The 18,757-nt window shown below is 42.2% G+C and overlaps 1 protein-coding gene across 1 annotated transcript; it reads right to left on the bottom strand.

Annotated features, from left to right (window-relative positions):
- Positions 1–959: 959 nt before the first annotated feature.
- tmem240a (transmembrane protein 240a) lies at positions 960–16,075 on the bottom strand. Its single transcript, XM_085260499.1, has 4 exons — positions 15,233–16,075; positions 14,739–14,845; positions 11,013–11,221; positions 960–1,282 (listed from the first exon to the last, which is right to left on the bottom strand). Exons 1-4 carry the CDS (start codon positions 15,287–15,289, stop codon positions 1,128–1,130), a joined length of 528 nt encoding a protein of 175 aa, XP_085116625.1. The 5' UTR covers positions 15,290–16,075; the 3' UTR covers positions 960–1,127.
- Between the last annotated feature and the right edge of the window lie 2,682 nt (positions 16,076–18,757).

Genomic DNA, 18,757 nt, shown 5'->3' with positions numbered 1-18,757 from the left:
ACTAAACAACAATAATGTAGCAAAGAGAACCCGGATCACAACCATGCTCGCTCCCCTCTCCCTCACATATTTACAGGAAAAATTAATACATTCAGTTAATTCACTAAGTAACAAAGCTAATTAATGTGTGTGTGTGTGTGTGTATGTGTGTGTGTGTGTGTGTGTGTGTGTGTGTGTGTGTGTGTGTGTGTGTTTTTAGCAGAAATCACATGGTTTCACATCCAGTTTTCCAAACAGACTCGTGTTGCTTTTCCCATTCCTACAAACTTTACCCACAGTCCCATCATTAATTTTTCTACTGATGAAAGACTCACACAGAACCCCCCAACACCCCTCTCCCACCTCCCACCCCCCTTTTTAAACACTGTCAGATCCCACTTGCCTGTTTTTATAACTATTTACAGAAGCAGCATTCTAACCGTCACAAAAACCCACCCACCCGCCAGCCTCACTCACCCTACCCTGTGCCAACAAAATCCTGGTCCCACCCAATAGAGAAAAAAAAAATTATATATATATATATATATATATATATATATATATATATATATATATATATATATATATATATATATATATATATATATATATATATATATATATATATATATGTGTATATGTATATATAATGACACCTGTCTTGCCGCCCCGTTCCATACACTACCCACATCTTACCCTGTTCTAAAAGAGCATGCCAAGTTTAACAATGAACACAGAAAATGTCTCTATACAGAAAAAAAACACCCTTAAAAATGTTTTTTTTTCTTCTTCCTCCCACAATGGTGGACATGGACGTAAGACAAGATTTTAGTGGCAACAAATAATCGTCATCTTGCTCCATTTTGGGATTTTTTTTGTAATTAATTAATTGATAAATTAATTTTTTTAGGTGCTGACAGGGACTGGTTTTAGTCAAAAGAAAGTCCTGTCATTGGGGTTTTGGGGGGCCATGTTATGAATAGTGGGAGGGTAGTTTTCAGGGTCTCTTAGGCAACAGTTGGCCTTGGGGCAGCTGGGAAGGGTCACAGGTGTTTTAGAAGGGAGGAGAAGAGGGGTACAAGGGGAGGGGCAGGGGTCGTCTATATTATTTTTGTTTAGTTTATTCTTTTTTTTGTTTTGTTTTAAAGTCAGAGGTGGCGGGGACTTGGGTGGCCGTTGTGGTAGAGCTTCTGCTTGATGTGGACCATGTTGCCACTGGAGTCTTCCAGCTGTCTGAGCTGGGCTCGGCGACGGAGGTCTCGAAGGTTGCAGAACTGGGGCAGCCATGACCAGGATGGAGTATCTGAAGAAGAAAGATGAAAAGAAGTTACGTGTGACTGAGTAAGTCATTTATTTTTTATTGGAAGTCATAATTTAATTTGTTTGCAAAAGTGCAGAGGATATGGAATCACACGGGCCGATTTACCTGCTCATACATCAAGCTGAAAATACAAAAAAAGCAAAAATGTTGTGGGTCGTTAATAACCTTATCTCTTTCTTCATCTGATTGTTGAGAATTGTTAATATCTAATCAGCCAATCACATGGCAGCTAGTCAATGCATTTAGCCACGGTCAAGACACCTTGCTGAAGTTCAAACTGAGCATCAGAATGGGGAAGAAAGGTGATTTAAGTCATTCTGAACAGGGTACGGTGGTTGGTACCCGACAGACTGGTCTGAGTATTTCACAAACTGCTGATCTATTGAGACTTTCCTGCACAACCATCTCTAAGGTTTACAGATAATGGTCTGAAAAGGGGAAAATATCCAGTGAGTAGCTCTCAAAAATGTCTTGGTGTTAGAGGAGAATAGGCAGACTACTCTGAACTGGTAGCAAAACTTAAGTAGCTCAAATAACCACGTGTAGCCATGCATGCACCCTGAATGCACAACATATATAAAATTTTGAAGCAAACCAGCTGCAACAGCAGAAGACCACACCTGTCAGCTACAATTACCATAGCCTCACCAAACGTCGTCTGGTTAGATGAGTCTTGATGTCTGTTGCGACAAATTTAATGGTAGGGTCACAATTTGGTGTGAACAGAATCAAAGCATGGATCCATCCTGCCTTGACACTGCTGGTGGTGTAATGACAAAGTTTCTCCCTTTTTGAACAGTGTACCCATCTTCTGATGGCTGCTTTCCACCAAAATAATGCCATGTCACAAATAATGCCATTTCATGAAGCTCGAATCATTGCAAACTGGTTTCTTAAACACGACAATGAGGTCACTGCACTCAAACAGCCTCCACATCTTAATCCAATGAAGCACCTGGGATGCGGTAAAACGGGAGAGTCACATCATGGAAGTACAGGCAACAAATGTGCACCAACTGTGTGACGCTTTCAAGTCAGAATTAGGGCAGTACTTTTAATGAAATTACACCGAGGTTCTGCATCAGTTGCCAGTCATTGATTATAGTACAGTAGGATACTAACAAAGTTCATTCAAAGTACTTTTAGCTGAACCACTAATCGAGATAAAACTATAGCAACACATAGATCCCCGAATTCCTATATGTAACATGTTAGTATTCCACCAGATCTCCGGACTACAAACTCTCTCTCTCTACTTTTAAATCACGTTTCAAAATCCATCTATTCAGAACTGCATACACGTCATTATACATCTTAGTCCATTTTTACCCTGCTCAGCTTTTATACTTTCATGCTTGTGTTTCCCCCTCTCTTTCTTGTTTACCTTATGTTTAAATTGTATTTTTCCATGTTTTATTATATTGTATTGTTGCTACTGTTCTGTGCTATTGTAAGGTGACCTTGAGGGTCTTAAAGGCGCCTATAAATAAAATAATAATAATTATTATTATTAGTATTATTATTATTAGTAGTAGTAGTAGTAGTAGTGGTAGTAGTATTGTATGAATTTTGCCCTAGATTCAGTTTAAAAAATCATTTAACCCTCTTTCTTCAACTTTCAGGTTGTACACTTAAGTGTTTCAAGACAAATATTTTTATTAGTAGTAGTAGTAGGAGGAGGAGGAGGAGGAGGGGGAGGAGGGGGAGTATTCAAGTCTTATATGAAACATAAATAGGAAATGTTCAATGGGAATGAGAAATTAAATGTGAAAACATTTTTTTCTGTGTCGTTTCTATATGTAATGGAGGAACTCAGAGTTTGAGCCTTTTAAAAGACCCAAAAACATGAAAATGTCAATATTTCATATAAAAATAGCCAAAAGGCTGAGCTGCTAGACAGTGGAACTAAAGAAAATGCCTCAGCGATGATGTTAACACAAAGTATGGGGACGTGAGTATGTGGTTTATTAAGCTGCACTGTCATTCGCACATGCAGTTGTGTCGATGTAAGAAGCTGAATGCAGGCGTTTAAAGACACCAAAGCCGAGCAGCTAGACGACACACTCATGAGCTCAACACACACAATAGTGTAAAATCCTAAAATCCTTCTTAGCCTGGTTTTCTGGTTCTAAATCCAGTTAGAGTATACAAGGCATATCAGCAACCAGACACACAAGCTGGACTGATCTCAGACCCATGAACCTCCTTTTATTTGACCTTAATGTCATGATCTTTCTTTCTTAAACTTTTATGAACTAGAAAGAAGAAAAAAAATCAAGAATCTGTATTTACAAAACCAACTGAAATTAAAAAAAAATTAAAAAACCCTTTGTGGTAAATGCCATTAGTTTATACTGGTGAAATTTGCCAATACAACCTGCATGATGACGCTTTGGTGTGTCTGTTTATTAGGATATTTACATGAGTGTGAGTCAACCTCCTCCACGAGGTGTTGTTTGCACTGTAATATCTGCCGACAAATACCCTCCTTATTAGAAGAATTAAATAAGACAAATAGGCTACTTATCAGGAGGAAACATTCACTCTTCCAATGTATTTGGGGCTCTTCCTGAATTATCTACAATCCAGCTGCTAAAATTGATGTGACGTCAGTGTCAGTGATATCTGATGATCTATCTGTTAGTACATTTTTGTGATTTCCAGACGTGTTCTAAAGCAGTTGTGCACGATAAACATGTTGCAATGGAGAATCATTTATCAAGATGATCCTCAGTCGACTTTTTGTTTGCTTGTTTGTTCTCTTTATAGACATCTGTGCATTAATTGCATTAATTCAGTAAAGATATTTGTGTGTGTGTGTGTGGGGGGGGGGGGGGGGGGGGGGACTTGAAATGAGCAAACTGTGCAGTTGGAAACTGACTGAAAATATAAATACAGTTTGGCCTGACTCACACTGGCTTTAAAAGCAAAGGTTTGCGCGTCGATTTGTCCTTTAATAGTTTCTATTTTTCATCCTTGGAGATAAGATGACGAGAACCGTGATGGCTCACGCGTCACTTTTCTGCTCTGAAATGAACAAATTTCTGGGCTAAATGTTTCGATGGCCAAACGGGTAAACTTACTGTGTGTAACAGTCTCAAAGATGGACGAGCTGAATGTAACAAACAAACAAACAAAAAGAGAATCAGACGAGTAATGTTCCTCTTTTGCCTGGTATAAGCGTAATGAAAAGAAAGGAAATTTATATATATCACATTTCATTACACATAAAATAAAATAAAAGTCAGTTTATGTCTGTGAATTTTTCGACTGTTGCATCGGTGACTGTGTCCTGGCATTGCTGCCATACACCAAAATGGATTTCACATATGACATTATACATATTTAAGACACAACGGATCCATCTGACTCCACCCAATTAGCAGCCATCACATCACACGTACAGAATACGCGTCTCAAAGGCCGACCTGGCGTGAAATTTGTGTCTGTGCCTGGAAACAAAGTAGAATTTATTTTTTTCATTTTTATTTTTTTTTGCAAATGCGAGGTGCATAATGTGAGGAGGGGAGTGGCGGGGCAGACGTTTGTGCTTGTCAGGTTATAAACTGGAGCCGGCGAGGCGGCGCGAGGTCCACAGAGACAGCAGAGAGAGAGAAGGAGGGGAGAGCCCCAGACAGCAAACCCAGTATAGCAAATGGCCCTGCTAGAGGATGAGCAAGAAAAGAGGGGGTGGTGGTGAAGTTAGGCAAGAGCTGGTGGGGGGGGGAAGTGTTCTGTGGATGAGAGGAGGTGAGGAGGAGAGGGAGAGAAAGGGAGAGTTATTTATAGCTGTGAATGGGTATGCTGTCCACAAGGACTGCTCTGAAGGGTATCCAAAGGAAAAGGGGCAACCAAGACAGGTTTCTCTCATTTGAATAAAAGGATGGAGGTGGAGATTGAGTCCGGAGGAATGATAATGGCATGGCAGGAGAAGAGGGAGGCAGAGATACAATTGTTATGCTTTAAATTTAGAGCGGGGGGGTGCTAAGTCATCGTTTTCTCAATTTGTGTGATCGTTGTTGCGTTTTTTCCGTTTGGCCTTTCGAGTTAGGCGTTCACGGCAAGGCAGCAATAACAGGAAAATGTATTTGCAGCAGGAAGCACTGTAAAGGAAACAGACAGGAGTAGATTCAATAAGTGAAGAAGAGGGGGAGAGAGGGAGGAGCTAGACGAGGAATTAGGAGGAGGAAAAAAGGGAACAGTGTGCATCTGAGTGCGCTGTGTATGCGTGAGTGCGTGTGCGCGCATGTGTTTGTGCGCATGTGTGTGTGCGCATGTGTGTGTGCGCGTTTCTCACTTGCTATTCCAGCTGCTCTTCCCCTCGTTCTATTTTTAGCTTTGGAGGGGAGTTTGTGTGTGTGTGTGTGTGTGTGTGTGTGTGTGTGTGTGTGTGTGTGTGTGTGTGTGTGTGAGTGAAGTGGGGGTGGGGATGTGACAGCATCTCCATCCTGCTCCCCACCATCACACACACTCTCCTCCCCGCTCTGTCAGCCTCACCTTCGCTCCTCATCTCAGGGAGGCTAAACGAGTGTGACCTAGCACCGGCACATACAGAGAAATGAGGGGTATTCCCTCCAAGTGCCAAAAAAGCCCCAACTATTCTCCCCATTCTATAAGTGCTGCTAATGAATATGGATGTTCTTCTTTCCCTGGGTGTTTTTTATGATGATTTTTGCACTGTTGTACTAATGCACTGCAGAAAACCAGCATTGTTCTCAATTCCATGACTGTGCAAAGCAGCAGCAGCCAGCAAACATCAAAGGTTTTACTATTCGAGCACGTTGTTCATTATAGCTGCAAACGAATGGTAAAACCTCCATCCTAAAGCCCCATATTAGTGCATTTTAAAATCACTGTCACTCTTTGATCAGCTCTTGACAGATTCCCATCCCGCCTGGGGAGCTTTTCCATGGCGGTCCCAGTATCCAGGTCACATATCTTCTACTTTATCCTGAAAACTGAAGATCCAGGCCACCTCCTCATCGTGGGGCCTGCCCCAAACTCTCTGTACCCGCTACAGCATAGAGACAACAGGATAGTGCAGTTTTCTCCATGTTTCAACATTCGGTGCCTCCAAACTCGGCTGAATTGCAGCAAAAGAATTGCTAAATGTTCATGAGCGTTTCCAAACATGACTTCAATCCTGGCGGGGTGGGAAAAGGCTGAGAACCCACCATGATCGTGAGCTGTGAGGGACTTCATGCTGTCATGTCATGATTTCACACGTGCGTCTAGTGGCTGTTTAACTTTGGCACCACTGAAAGCTTTTTCATTTCTTTGCTCGAGCCCGCACAGGCGCATAGGCCTAACGGTGCCGGCGAGCTGTACAGCACATGCTCTGTCTCATTAAATCTGCCGCGTTTGCTTTCTTTTGCAAAAGTAACATGCATCCTTCATCTGTCACGAGGAGATGGGGAGAGAAATGAGACGGATATTTCAGGGAGGGAGCGTGCCGACAGAGGGAAATAAAGAGGCAACTATCACACTCAGTTGGATTTAAACACACGGTATGTGGGAATGTAGCATTCTCTACAGCGCAGCAGATGGTGGGAGTGAAGTCATCTCACTCTCTGTTTTTCAAGCCTGGTTTAAACCAGTCTTGGTGATTGCTGTGTGTGTATTCTTACACATATGGGTGACAAATTAAAAGAATAACCGACAATAAAGACTCGCTTTAATACCTGTGAATCCCTTTAGCAACATCTCCTGCCCTGTGGATTGCTTTCTTGAAGGTTGAAAATCTGGGATATCTCTGAATTGATTTGCAGTGACCCGTCGTGCTAAGTGGATACAACGGAGCATCACAGAGGCACTGGATCCCTTCATTGTAGGGCTCACAGATTCAGGCTTTTTCTTTGATTTGTCACTCATCACTGTGTATCACACTGATGATCACACCACAGCAGTGTTTGCTTTAAAATAAAAAATGGTTTGGTCAGATTTCCCTCATTAATCAGTTAACTTCCAGGACTTCCACCACATTCATTCAGTGTAATATCAGCGGTGACAGTTTTCCTTTTTGTCATCCACTGCGCTGATGCTCCCACGCGCTTCATTATTATACTTTTAAGCAAAGATCTTGGAGAGCCGGAGATATGGCACTTGATGAGCAAAGATGGTAGTAGAAGTATCATTTCCAAAGGGGAAAGAGCTCTTTAAAACCATCATTTGGAGCAAAGTCAGAAACTTTATAAGCATTTTTATCAGATTGGATTAGTGACTCTATACATGCAGTTTTTATGCCTTAGTGACCACTGTGATTAAAGCTTATTTAGGCAATGCTTCAAAGTAACTTTCCAAATAACAGCCCATTTCAATGTTGCTTCCAAGTGGCAAAACTTGCTGCTAGAAAGACTATTAGAGTATCCATGTAATCCAACTCACAAAGTTACAACCTCCAGTTACACCTTCCACTGAAATGCCTCTCTTGTTAGCTTTCTCAAGTGCACGGTGTTGTATAGTGTGTGGTGTACACGGCAGCTCTATTACAGATACAGAATGACACACGCTAACGTGAACTGATTAGTCTGTGTGTCCGTGTTAAAAGCATCTCAGTAAACACATATTTCATGTTGCTATGTGTGTGTGTGTGAGTGAATGTCTGAATTCATGTGGAAAAAGGTACTGCCTCTGAAAAGATTGCTTTAACTGACTGATATTGATTTAAATTGAACTGGCCACCTCATATCACGCCTGGACTCCATTTAAAAAGGTTTTCCAACCTTGCAACTGCTTAATAAGCGTCACAGCCAAATGGAGCGCAGCCATTCTTTGTAGTTCATTTAGTCTGGTGACCTCACGTAAATCCTAGGACAGCTCCACCCACCTTCAGCTGAAGAGGAGGTCCAATCAGCATATTACTGGAAATACCTTCAGTGGAGGTTGTTTTTTTTTTTTTGACATTTTTTAATATGTCACAACCAAAATAACATGGAAGTATAATGATGGCTGAATTTGCTTCAGCTGCTTTGGTTTCTGGGCTCTGATCTTGAACGTGCTGGCTTAATATCACACTCACATGGCTAAGTGGGAGAGATGAACAGAACAGAGGATCTGTTGATGGCGTTGGCTGATATGTCTACTATGAAAGACTCATAATTAAGAGCCCAGATTCATGTTTTCTGTCAGTGTAGCTGGGAAAACACAACTACTTGATCACAAAGATGTTCCAATAGCAGATGTAGATTTTATGAACTGTTTTTCATTGTTATTGGTAAACATAATACATGTTGGAATAAATGAAAGTTATATGAGAAAATAAATACCACTATGGAGGTCACAACAGCTTCCCAAAAGTGAAGCCAAAATATTTCTGTGCTGCTGACATCAACTTCCATTAAATCCTGTGTTAAGTGGGGCATCGGCACAATGTCCCCAGTTACTACAGCGCAGACACTCACAAGTGCAAGATGGCAGCTCTTATTTCTGAGATAAGTTGGCTTCACTTTTGGACATAAACAAGAAGTGTTGATGCATCATGCACCTTTACAGATTTGCTATGGAGCTGTCATCAAAATCTTTTGAATTTTAGTGTCTAATTGTCATTCTTTAACGAGTTAAATGCTGGAGCCGCTTTAAAGCTGTCAGTGGATACTACTCCACTACCAGAAACTCTGGAAAGTCAGTACAACTAAAGTTATTTTAGTACACCTTTGCCTTTTACACCTTTGTAAGTATTTAAACCAGTTATCTGAATATTTTTAGCACCATAGATGTGGTGCAAAATGCACAAAAAGATAAAACGGTCTTTACTTTTTCTGGAGTTCCTCACGTGTCTATCCTCGGTCCCTGATTGTTCTGTAATAAGAAGCTAGACTTGGGATGTATGACTGTGAGATTCCATTTTTATGTAACTCAACCAAACTGTAAAGCAAAGTGAAAATGTCAGCACAGAAAAATTTCTCACAATGCACAAATCTCCACATAGCATTATTAACGATGTCATGTAACACAACCAAAAATGCAGGCCTGTCATTAAACGTTTTATTGAAGGAATAAAGTTTTATTTAAGAAGAGGGGTTTATTAAGCTGAGATTTCTTTTTCTCTCTTTTGGAGCCTCCATAAATGTCACGTTGCTCTAGATCTGCAGTCATTGTAGAAGAGACATCAACATATTACAGTTGTTTCAGAGCACTGCTCTCAGGCCAATCAATCAAATCTACCATATTACCTAAATCCTCATCTCCATTTAGAGCCTACCTGGAAATTGAACAACTGATGTGGTGTGACTGGTTAACCCCATGACTGCTGCTTGGAAAATCCCTGTTGAGATTGGAACCTTTTAAAGGACAAAGTCAATGCATCTCAGGCTTGCAAAGTTAGGGTTTTCCTATAGATCCACTCTGAACACTCAGCTTTATCTTTAGCACTGCCATACATTTTCCCCAAAGTTTTGTTTTTCATTTCCTCTTGCGCTGTTTACTTGTTTTGGAAAAGTGTTACGCATGTTCATTATTTATTATTAGTCTACACTTATGCTTGGCTGAACTTTCAAACAAGGAAGTTATCTAGCCACGAATGTCATAATCATAATTGTTAATTTGCTAAGTCGGACCCTGCAAAGCCACTTTGTCTAGTCGTCCCAATTAAGTTCAACCGAATGGAGGTTTTAATTGGAGGTTGCATCATCTATATTACATATTTAAAATCCCATTAATATTCTGTTTTACTTGCATTGCTATTTTGCTCTTATAGCATCCCCAATGAGATCATTAAAGCTCTAACTTATCACAGACCCTAAACAGAACTTTTCTGGGTGAGCCGTTTATCCAAACACTTGATGTAAACCTAGCCCTAGGCTAAAAGGACACACATCTTCCAATGCAAAAATAAGTAAGTTTAAGTCTAGAACTAGGCTTAATTCTTCTCAGGTAAACTGAGCTTAAATATGTGAACTTTAATCCAAGCGAAGATGTCAGCTGTTCAGTTTGGCTTAATGCTAACACAACATTCGGGCTCAGAGGCTGATGCTGAATAACATACCAGCGTGCAGCAATAGACACAAGTGATTGCACTAATGTATTTAAAAATGACATACCTGCAGGGAGTTTAATGTGAGTCAGCAGTTTGGGAAAGACAACATTAAAGAGTGATTTTATGTTGTCCTATCAAGTAATGAGCTGAATACATCCCGAGCATAGAAATTACACTTAATGACAGTGCCATTACATGAGCATATGACTGCTGTTTCCTGCAAACAAATTAAGTATTATTAGTGAAATAAGGTGTGAGATATGTGGACTGTCCAAAAAAAAGAAGAAAAAGAGGACAGCCGTTTAAATTTAGCTTCAGCTCAGCTGGTTTGTCTGATGTGCCTACGTCTGAATCATCGCAGTTGGAAGGTTTCGCTGTGATTTTTTTTCCAAGAGGTCGCAGTAAACTGAGAAAAAAATCAGCAAGAAGAGCCAAAAGTGGGCCAAGCAATGGGGGTAAGGTCATTTTCCAGAGCTCTACCAACTGCTGCGTTAACCTGGCAAGCACTTAGAGATCCAGATACATTGCGGATAGTTACACGAAAAGATCTTTCTGCGTTTTTGCTAATACCCTGCAATAAAATACACGTTATTTCATTACATATTACATTTTTTCCAGTCTTTCAAGCATTTGTGCCTCAGGATGTTCAACTAAAATGAATAAAAACTTATATGATGTTAAAGTATTGCTGAGCTTGCGTATAAGCAGCAGATAAACAGCAGGCAGCGTCCATCTTACCGTAGTATCGGCTCGCCCTCCAGGCCCTGACGGCACAGTGTAGGACTCCATCCAACCACAGCAGCAACCAGCTGATGCAGAAGCCCAGTAGCAGTCCCAGCATTAAGTCCATCTCCTGCTTGGTCACACTGTCACTCACAAAGTAGTTCTCTGAAGAGTCCACCAAGGAATGGTCCCCATCGTATGGGATTACATAGTGGACATGATGCCTGGGGGCGAGGGCAGACAGGGCAAAGTGATGGAAGAGTTAATTATGCTCTATGTTTGCATCTTATATAACCCTTCTAACTAGGGGGGTGTCTGGAGATTTCTAAATTATGATAAGATTGCACAAATCCGCACTTTGCTGTTAACCCCAGAAGCCTTCTCAGGGAACCCATGTGTATCTCCGGGCTGCACTTTAGGCAGAAAAATTCACAGCGGAGTTGTGATTTTTAAATTTGGAGAAGCAGCTCAAGGACTGAACACAGAAGGGTTTCTGCCTCTCTCAGTGACGATAGTTGAAGTGCCTCTAAGCAAGGCATTTACTCCCATATTCTACCAGCTCAATAAATGCCTTCCTGAGCAAATAGGACATGTATATAATGCAAACTGTACTGGGTGCTCTGGTGTGATCTTGTAAACATCAGTTTGTTTGTTTTTTCACTTTACTTTAGAATTAAAAGTGTAATTTAAAGCCAAACCAGCTCCTGTTAGAAAGTCTCTTTAATTTGCTCCAAATAAGAGAAGCAAGAAAGAAGGCAATTTTATACCTTTACCACAAATTCACAGGGTGCCTGATTGCTACTAAACAGGTGTTCACATCTCACAGGGGAACGCATGGAAATGTTCCACCCATAATGCACAGAGAGGAAGAGGACAGCTTATGCTGCATTACAAGTAAATATATATATAGAGAGAGGTAGATGGAGAAATAGAGAGAGAGATACATAGACAGATACCAGTGCATATGTGTATATATACATGTGTATAGAGAGAGACAGAGAGAGAGTATACATATATATATATATATATATATATATATATATATATATATATATATATATATACAGATACACACAGTAGGATCTGAATAAAGAATAAAAGAACATCCATAAAGCTCTGTACATCCACTACTGTAGCAAGTAACTAGCTATGGCTATCACATTGCCTCATTGTCCAGAACTGCCCTCCCCGCTACTGTAAAATAGATTCACTTGATGTGAAAGCCTCACTATACAGGTATTGCCTGGCCTCCTGGGAGGGGATGAAGGCGTTTTCAATATAACAACACAGGCAGCTGTCTGACAAACACGGTGAGGGAACGCAGTGGGAGCTGAGAGATTTACCTGTTGGAAGTGAGTCCAGATGCACTCACGCTCTTTGGGACATTACTTTGATAGCAGGATTGGACCGAAGGAGGTTTGTGAAGACCTGCTAGACTAAAGACATGCTGCAGCAATTTAAAATAGCTTCTAACTTCTGTAAATCTGAATGGCTTGCAACTGTTTGATTAGATTTCTCTGTCTCTGACATTACTGTAGTTAAGACTGTTAAAAGTGCGTTAAAAGTTAAGGTATGACTCTGTTCTCTGTATCATGAGCAGCTACAGACAAGCACAAATTTGAACTTCATTAATGTAAATTCCACCCACGCTGCGTGACTGACAGATAATCTCTGGACACTGCGCTGCAGGAACTCTACAGCACTTTAAAACACAAATAGATCTTGCAGATGAGCACCTGAAGCATCTTGCTAAAGAAGTATGACCACATGGGGGATCAAAGCAGCCTCTGAAGTCCATTAACAGGGAAACATCTAAAAAAAAAAAAAAAAAAGCTAAGCAATGTGTAATGATAACCCAAAATGTCTATCCAGATTCATTTATTTCCCCTGAAGAAGGACCTTGCTGAAATACTTATAAGTTTCTTGTAGCACATAAGTTTTCTTGTGCACCTTTTTTCCCTCCCCCAATATAAAAAAAATCAGGTCAAGAATTTTGTGTAACACACGCAGTCCACTCCTGTATCTTCCCCATCACGGATACAGCTGTTCTAAGGCCAGGCTTGAGCCCATCATAGATCCTACAACCACATCCAAAACAGAGCACGAGCACTGCCAAATAAAATGACACTGGCTGTGTCCTCAAGCCTGATAAGGTGAGCACTGTGGGCGTCCCGACACCTCCACGCCTCATGGATGGAAGGGCAGGCAGGCGAAGTCAACGCTCTGCTCTATTCATCCACGTATCCCACGTTTCTGCTGTTTGTGTGAAAACAGATGACTGGCTCTCATTCAGGAGTATTTCCAGGTCAGTGAAAGACACTGTGGTTACCTGAGCACTAGCAGGAGGAGCAGAGGTTTTACTGTGCATACTGTTCATTAGCATGGAGGTTTATTTGATCACTTATATGAGAAGGGTTTTTTTAATCATTAGTCTTTTTGCATTACTTACTGAAAGAAATCCCTTTGGCCTCTCAGCAGTAGCAAACATGACATGCCTGTCTAAATATTCCAGGAAAAAAAGCCCATCAGTGATGCATCATCTCATCTCAGAGCTGTACCCAAACATGCAATTTATTTTTATTTTTTTTTGGCCTTGAGTAAACTATATCAGATCACATGTATTAGACGCCTTTCAAAACTTTGACTTGGACAAGCATAATATAATTGCCTATGATTGATGGTGACCCATTTCTGGATTTAGAGGCTAAGAAAACACACACACACACACTGTGGAACTGCCCTCTTAATGCTGCTAATGAACTGCTAACACATCAGCCCCCTCACTGCAGCATGAACACTATGGGCTGCTGTTTTCTTTGAGTGTGCATCTGTTCAGCTTGCACCAATATGAATAGTGAAAATTCTTCCCTCTAAAGCCTCTGTGTGTTCTTCTAGCTGCTTGTCTGCAGAGCACAGACCAATCAGGATCCAACATGAGGACACTATAGGTGTGCACCCGTTTGTAAAATAGGAGTCTTACTTTAAATCCTGCTCTAATATTGTTGCCATACCCTCAGGCACTGAGGAGAGTTAGGAGGAAGAAGAAAAAAACACAACACAGAGGCCCACTTGTGCCATGGCTCACCCATATATCTAGCCTGTGTCATATTAAGTGCTTAATGATGATGGAAAACACGTAATAATGCTCATTAAATCCAAATTAATACATTAATGAGTATCATGCTGTTATTTTTCCACACTTCAATCCCCGCTCTCACCGTGACAGCAAACAGGTAGGCTGGTGAGCAGCCAGCTCCCTCAGCCCTGTAGCACTTCCTAAGCCATAACCACCTCACTTCGGCACTTAGGATCATAATTGGCCCCAGCAGGTTATATTCTTGCCGTGTAGGCCTGCGTGTGAATAGCACGGCGCACTTGATGCTCAGATTGTTTTTGAAACGGCCTCACATCGCTCGTAGTTCATTACCTATTTATGGCTCCGACATACACCTTCGTGTATGGAGCAAAATCAGAAATCCTCACCGCCACCGGTGGTATAAAAAAAAGAAAAAGAAAAAAGCAGCACACGGCGATCAAACGTGAGATCGAGCGAATAATAACGGGTCTGACAGTCGTGTAGCCTGTGAGAGCGCCGACAGGTTTGGCTTCACCGCCGGAAATCTTCGAGGCCTCTTCAGCAATTAAGAATGGACGACTAAAGAAGAGAACACACACGCGTGCACACACACCATGAAGCACACCATGTTTAACCCGAATATCGTGCTGGATGATGGCATTTACCTTCCACAGTTGCAATGACAGACGCGGTCCTCCCCTCGTAGATGCGGTAAGATGTAGTTGTGAAAGCGATCCAGTAGTGCGTTCATGTCCATTAAACAGGCTATCGCCTGCAAAGAACCATTCCAGTCAGCTGGGACATGTCAAGCAATAGGCTAGGCTATTACCACAGACAGCGAATAATTCTTTTCATTAGGTGCTATTAGGATAAATAACAGCAGGCTATAAAGACCACAGAGACATGAGTGAAAATAGTCTTGGCAGATCCTCCCGATTCTAAGAGGGGGGACTCTTGCCTCAAACGGACTTAGATTATTTATTTATGACGGCAGGTAATTATAGGTAGGCTAACCTACTTCCTCGTGTCAGTGATAGGCCTGCTGTAGTTTCTTGAAAATGTGATAGGCCTACATTTTTGAGGCATTTCTGTCAAATCGGGAGGCTCTCAGCCCAGTGAGGAAATAAGATCGTGGCCGAGGGAGGTGAAGGTGTCTTACCATTACAACTGAAGCACCAAGAATCATAAAAATCATGGTGGTTGTGATCATATGCATCAAAACTTCCAAACTGGCCGCCGTCCTGTTGCCCGGGGTTCTACCCGCGGCGGTGGAGACGCTCCGGCTGGGCTCTGGGCGCTCTGTCCCGGCAGGAGCAGCTCATGGAGCCGCCGCCGCCGCTCCTGGCTCCCCGTCCCTTCAAACTGCCCGGTCTCCCTCCGTCCCCTCCTACACACGGCAAGCCGCTAGCCTTCACTGCGCCCTCTCCATCCAAGTATCCTGATCTCCCCCCACCCCCCCCACGGTAGGTCGGATGCGGCTGCCGCTCGATCCAAGGAGGCAGTCTTCTCCTAATCACCGAGGCAAAAGTGATCCGTTCCTTCACTCGCGTCTCTAGCTGTATCCCAGTTTAAAGAAACCATAAAGAAAATGAATGAAGGATTCCCCTGATATCCTCTACGGAGTGCCCCGGTATCCTCTCTCCCTCCTTTCCTAAGTTATTCCACACCGGTTCTGCGCTTCAGATTAATGCCGGTGTCCTCCATGGGAGAAGACGGTCGATTTCTTTTGCCTGGACGTTTCAAAGAGCTGCACCAACTCCTCTCACGGCCATCGCCCTCGTCTTTCTCGGAACGCTTGACAACATCGACACGGGGTCCACACAGCTCCAGTCGGGAACTAGACCCACCCTGCGCCCCGAGTCCACTCCGTATCCAGCAACGGCAGCTGCATCAACGCCCGGAGCCAGGATTATCCCATCCTGGCTTCCAGCAGCTACACGAGCATCCACTCCCACCTCTAGTGCATGCGCGCACGCACGCTTTCGCGTTCGCGCTTCTATGCGCGCGAGAGAATCTGTGTATAGTGGGCGGTGTGAGAAGAAAGAACTGCAAGCCCGCTTTAAGGCAAAGGCCTGTAGGCTCGTTATTTACAGGACACCGGCAGAGGCACCGATGGCACTCGTCATCATGATTTAACCTGCTTTATCCCCACAGTAACCCCCCCCCCCCCCAACCCTAACACACACACACACACACACACACACACACACACACACACACACGCCTGCCTTGTGTTCTACTTCTCCCCCAGACACTGCTGCTCCTCTGTTTCTGACTCTGCACCATTTCTGCTCACAACATGCCGCTTGTTACATTTCCAAAATGAGCCTAAGGTTAAAACTTGTTTTGGGGTGTCATTTGGATTACTTGTTTAGGCTACAGTGGAAAGTGTGGAAATTCAGAAAACGTCGAAACTTCTGCAAAATAGTGATAATATTCTACTGGTGGAAATAATAAAGGCCAGTGGTTTCAAAGACTAGTTCTGGTGTGGCATGACATCTGTACCATGGCTCATTGAGCTCACTGAGTAAACATCCTGTTTGATGTATTATCTGAAAGCATCTGCTCTTATTGTCTCCATGGTAAAAGTTTCAAGTTGCTATATAGAATACAGAAATGAGAGGTGGACCTTGCAAGTATGCAAACCATCAAATCAAAGGAAATATATAACTGTCATATCCCAGCCTGCAGCTCAAATATGTATATCCAGATTTCCTGTATCCCTCAAGTATAGTCTGTATTGCCAACCTAGGTACCAGAGAAACAACAAACTGACAGGAAAATGTGTCATAAAAACCAAGTAATCACTCCAGGGAAGGGTGGCTGTTTCAGCACCATGGACAGCAATCATCCCAAATAAAGTAGTGAAACAGACTGAACTGTTGTACAGTATTCCAATTTTCTATGCATGCCCAAATAAAATCTAAAATACAAATACTGTAAGAAAATAATCACTAACCACTGTACTCATACCCTTTGTCTCTGGTGGAGCAGATTTTAAAAACATCTGCTGTTGTCACCCACAGGCACACTCCTGCTAGTGTTACTTCATTTCAACCTCGCCCCTCGTGAAGAAACTGCAGCCAAGATGGGCACCAGTGTAGTAGGCTCTAATTAAAATCTACAGGGGGTAGAATGGGGGTAATGTAAACATTTAACTGTTTAAAAAAAAAAAGGACTTGAAGCCTGAATGGTCATGATTATGAGTGCAGCTTCAAACATGAAGCTGAATGCAAATTTACTAAAACTGAAAAATATTTAAGTGGCCATCCCATCCATTGTCAGACAAGTAAATCAACCTTCAACTGGATTAAAATAAAAGGACACAACTATAATGATAATATAATAAAGCTCCCGATTTTGTACCAGTGGATGCTGTGGTGATCAAGTTTAAATTCAACAAACTACAAAGACGAAGAAGTGGTGGCTTGTGGGTCATAGCCATGGTTTGCAGATGTTATCTATACAAACAACCATGTCATGTCAAAAAAGCCTTTGAGCAAGGCAGTGAAGCTGACAGAGATGGTATGCTCTCTAAAAGACTTCTTCTCTTGGCTCCTGGTGGAGGCGGTCACACTTTCTCCTTCTCCCTCTCCCTTATCTTTCCTGCTTGGCTTCTCATGTCTTTTGTATAGTCTTGCTTATTCTCTAACCCTAAGAGAGTCTCCCAGACTTGTTCTCTAAAAACCTAAAGAAGAATTGTGGATTTGATCAACTGGTCCCTTAACGAAACCGACAACTCCTAGGCTTGGGAGAGCCTGATTGTCCTGCGGAGACGTTTGCTGCTGGATACTCGATTTTCGGTTGCGTCGTGTGTCTGGCAACACTCTCGATGATTCAATTCAATTCAATTCAATTTTATTTATATAGCGCCAAATCACAACAAAAGTCGCCTCAAGGCGCTTCATAGGTACAGAGAAAAACCCAACAATCATATGACCCCCTATGAGCAAGCACTTTGGCGACAGTGGGAAGGAAAAACTCCCTTTTAACAGGAAGAAACCTCCGGCAGAACCAGGCTCAGGGAGGGGCGGCCATCTGCTGCGACCGGTTGGGGTGAGAGAAGGAAGACAGGATAAAAGACATGCTGTGGAAGAGAGACAGAGGTTAATAACAGATATGATTCAATGCAGAGAGGTCTGTTAATACAATGATGGAGATTGAACAACATCTACCAATTCGGAACCACAATAACAGAGTTCTGGCTGATTGGAGCTGGCTCGGACCTGGCTTTTTATCTGGTAAAAGGAAATTTGAGCACATTACTCCGGTTCTGGCCTCCCTGCACTGGCGCCCAATTGAATTTAGGATTCATTTTAAAGTTCTTTTATTGGTTTTTAAATCTTTAAATGGTCTGGCACCTGCGTATCTGTCTGATTTGCTGAAGCCCTATGTCCCCACTCGTTCGCTCCGGTCAGCTGAGCAGCTGTTGCTCTCAGTCACCAAATCACGGTTGAAACTGAGAGGAGACCGAGCGTTCTCTATCATGGCTCCTAAGCTTTGGAATAATCTTCCTCTTCACATTAGGCAATCGACATCAGTGATGGTTTTTAAATCCGGATTGAAAACGCATTTTTATTCACTGGCTTTTGATTCAGTGGTTGACTGACTTGTATTTTATTGTTTTCGCTATGTTTATTATTTTATCGTATTTATTATTCTTATGGTATCTATTGTGTTTCTG

This window comes from Mchenga conophoros, linkage group LG20 (assembly GCF_057382185.1).
Source record: "Mchenga conophoros isolate Kocher_MC1m ecotype Shallow Benthic linkage group LG20, M_conophoros_male_GT1.1, whole genome shotgun sequence".
Classification (NCBI taxonomy): domain Eukaryota; kingdom Metazoa; phylum Chordata; class Actinopteri; order Cichliformes; family Cichlidae; genus Mchenga; species Mchenga conophoros.
This window is presented reverse-complemented; position numbering and strand designations above follow the sequence as displayed.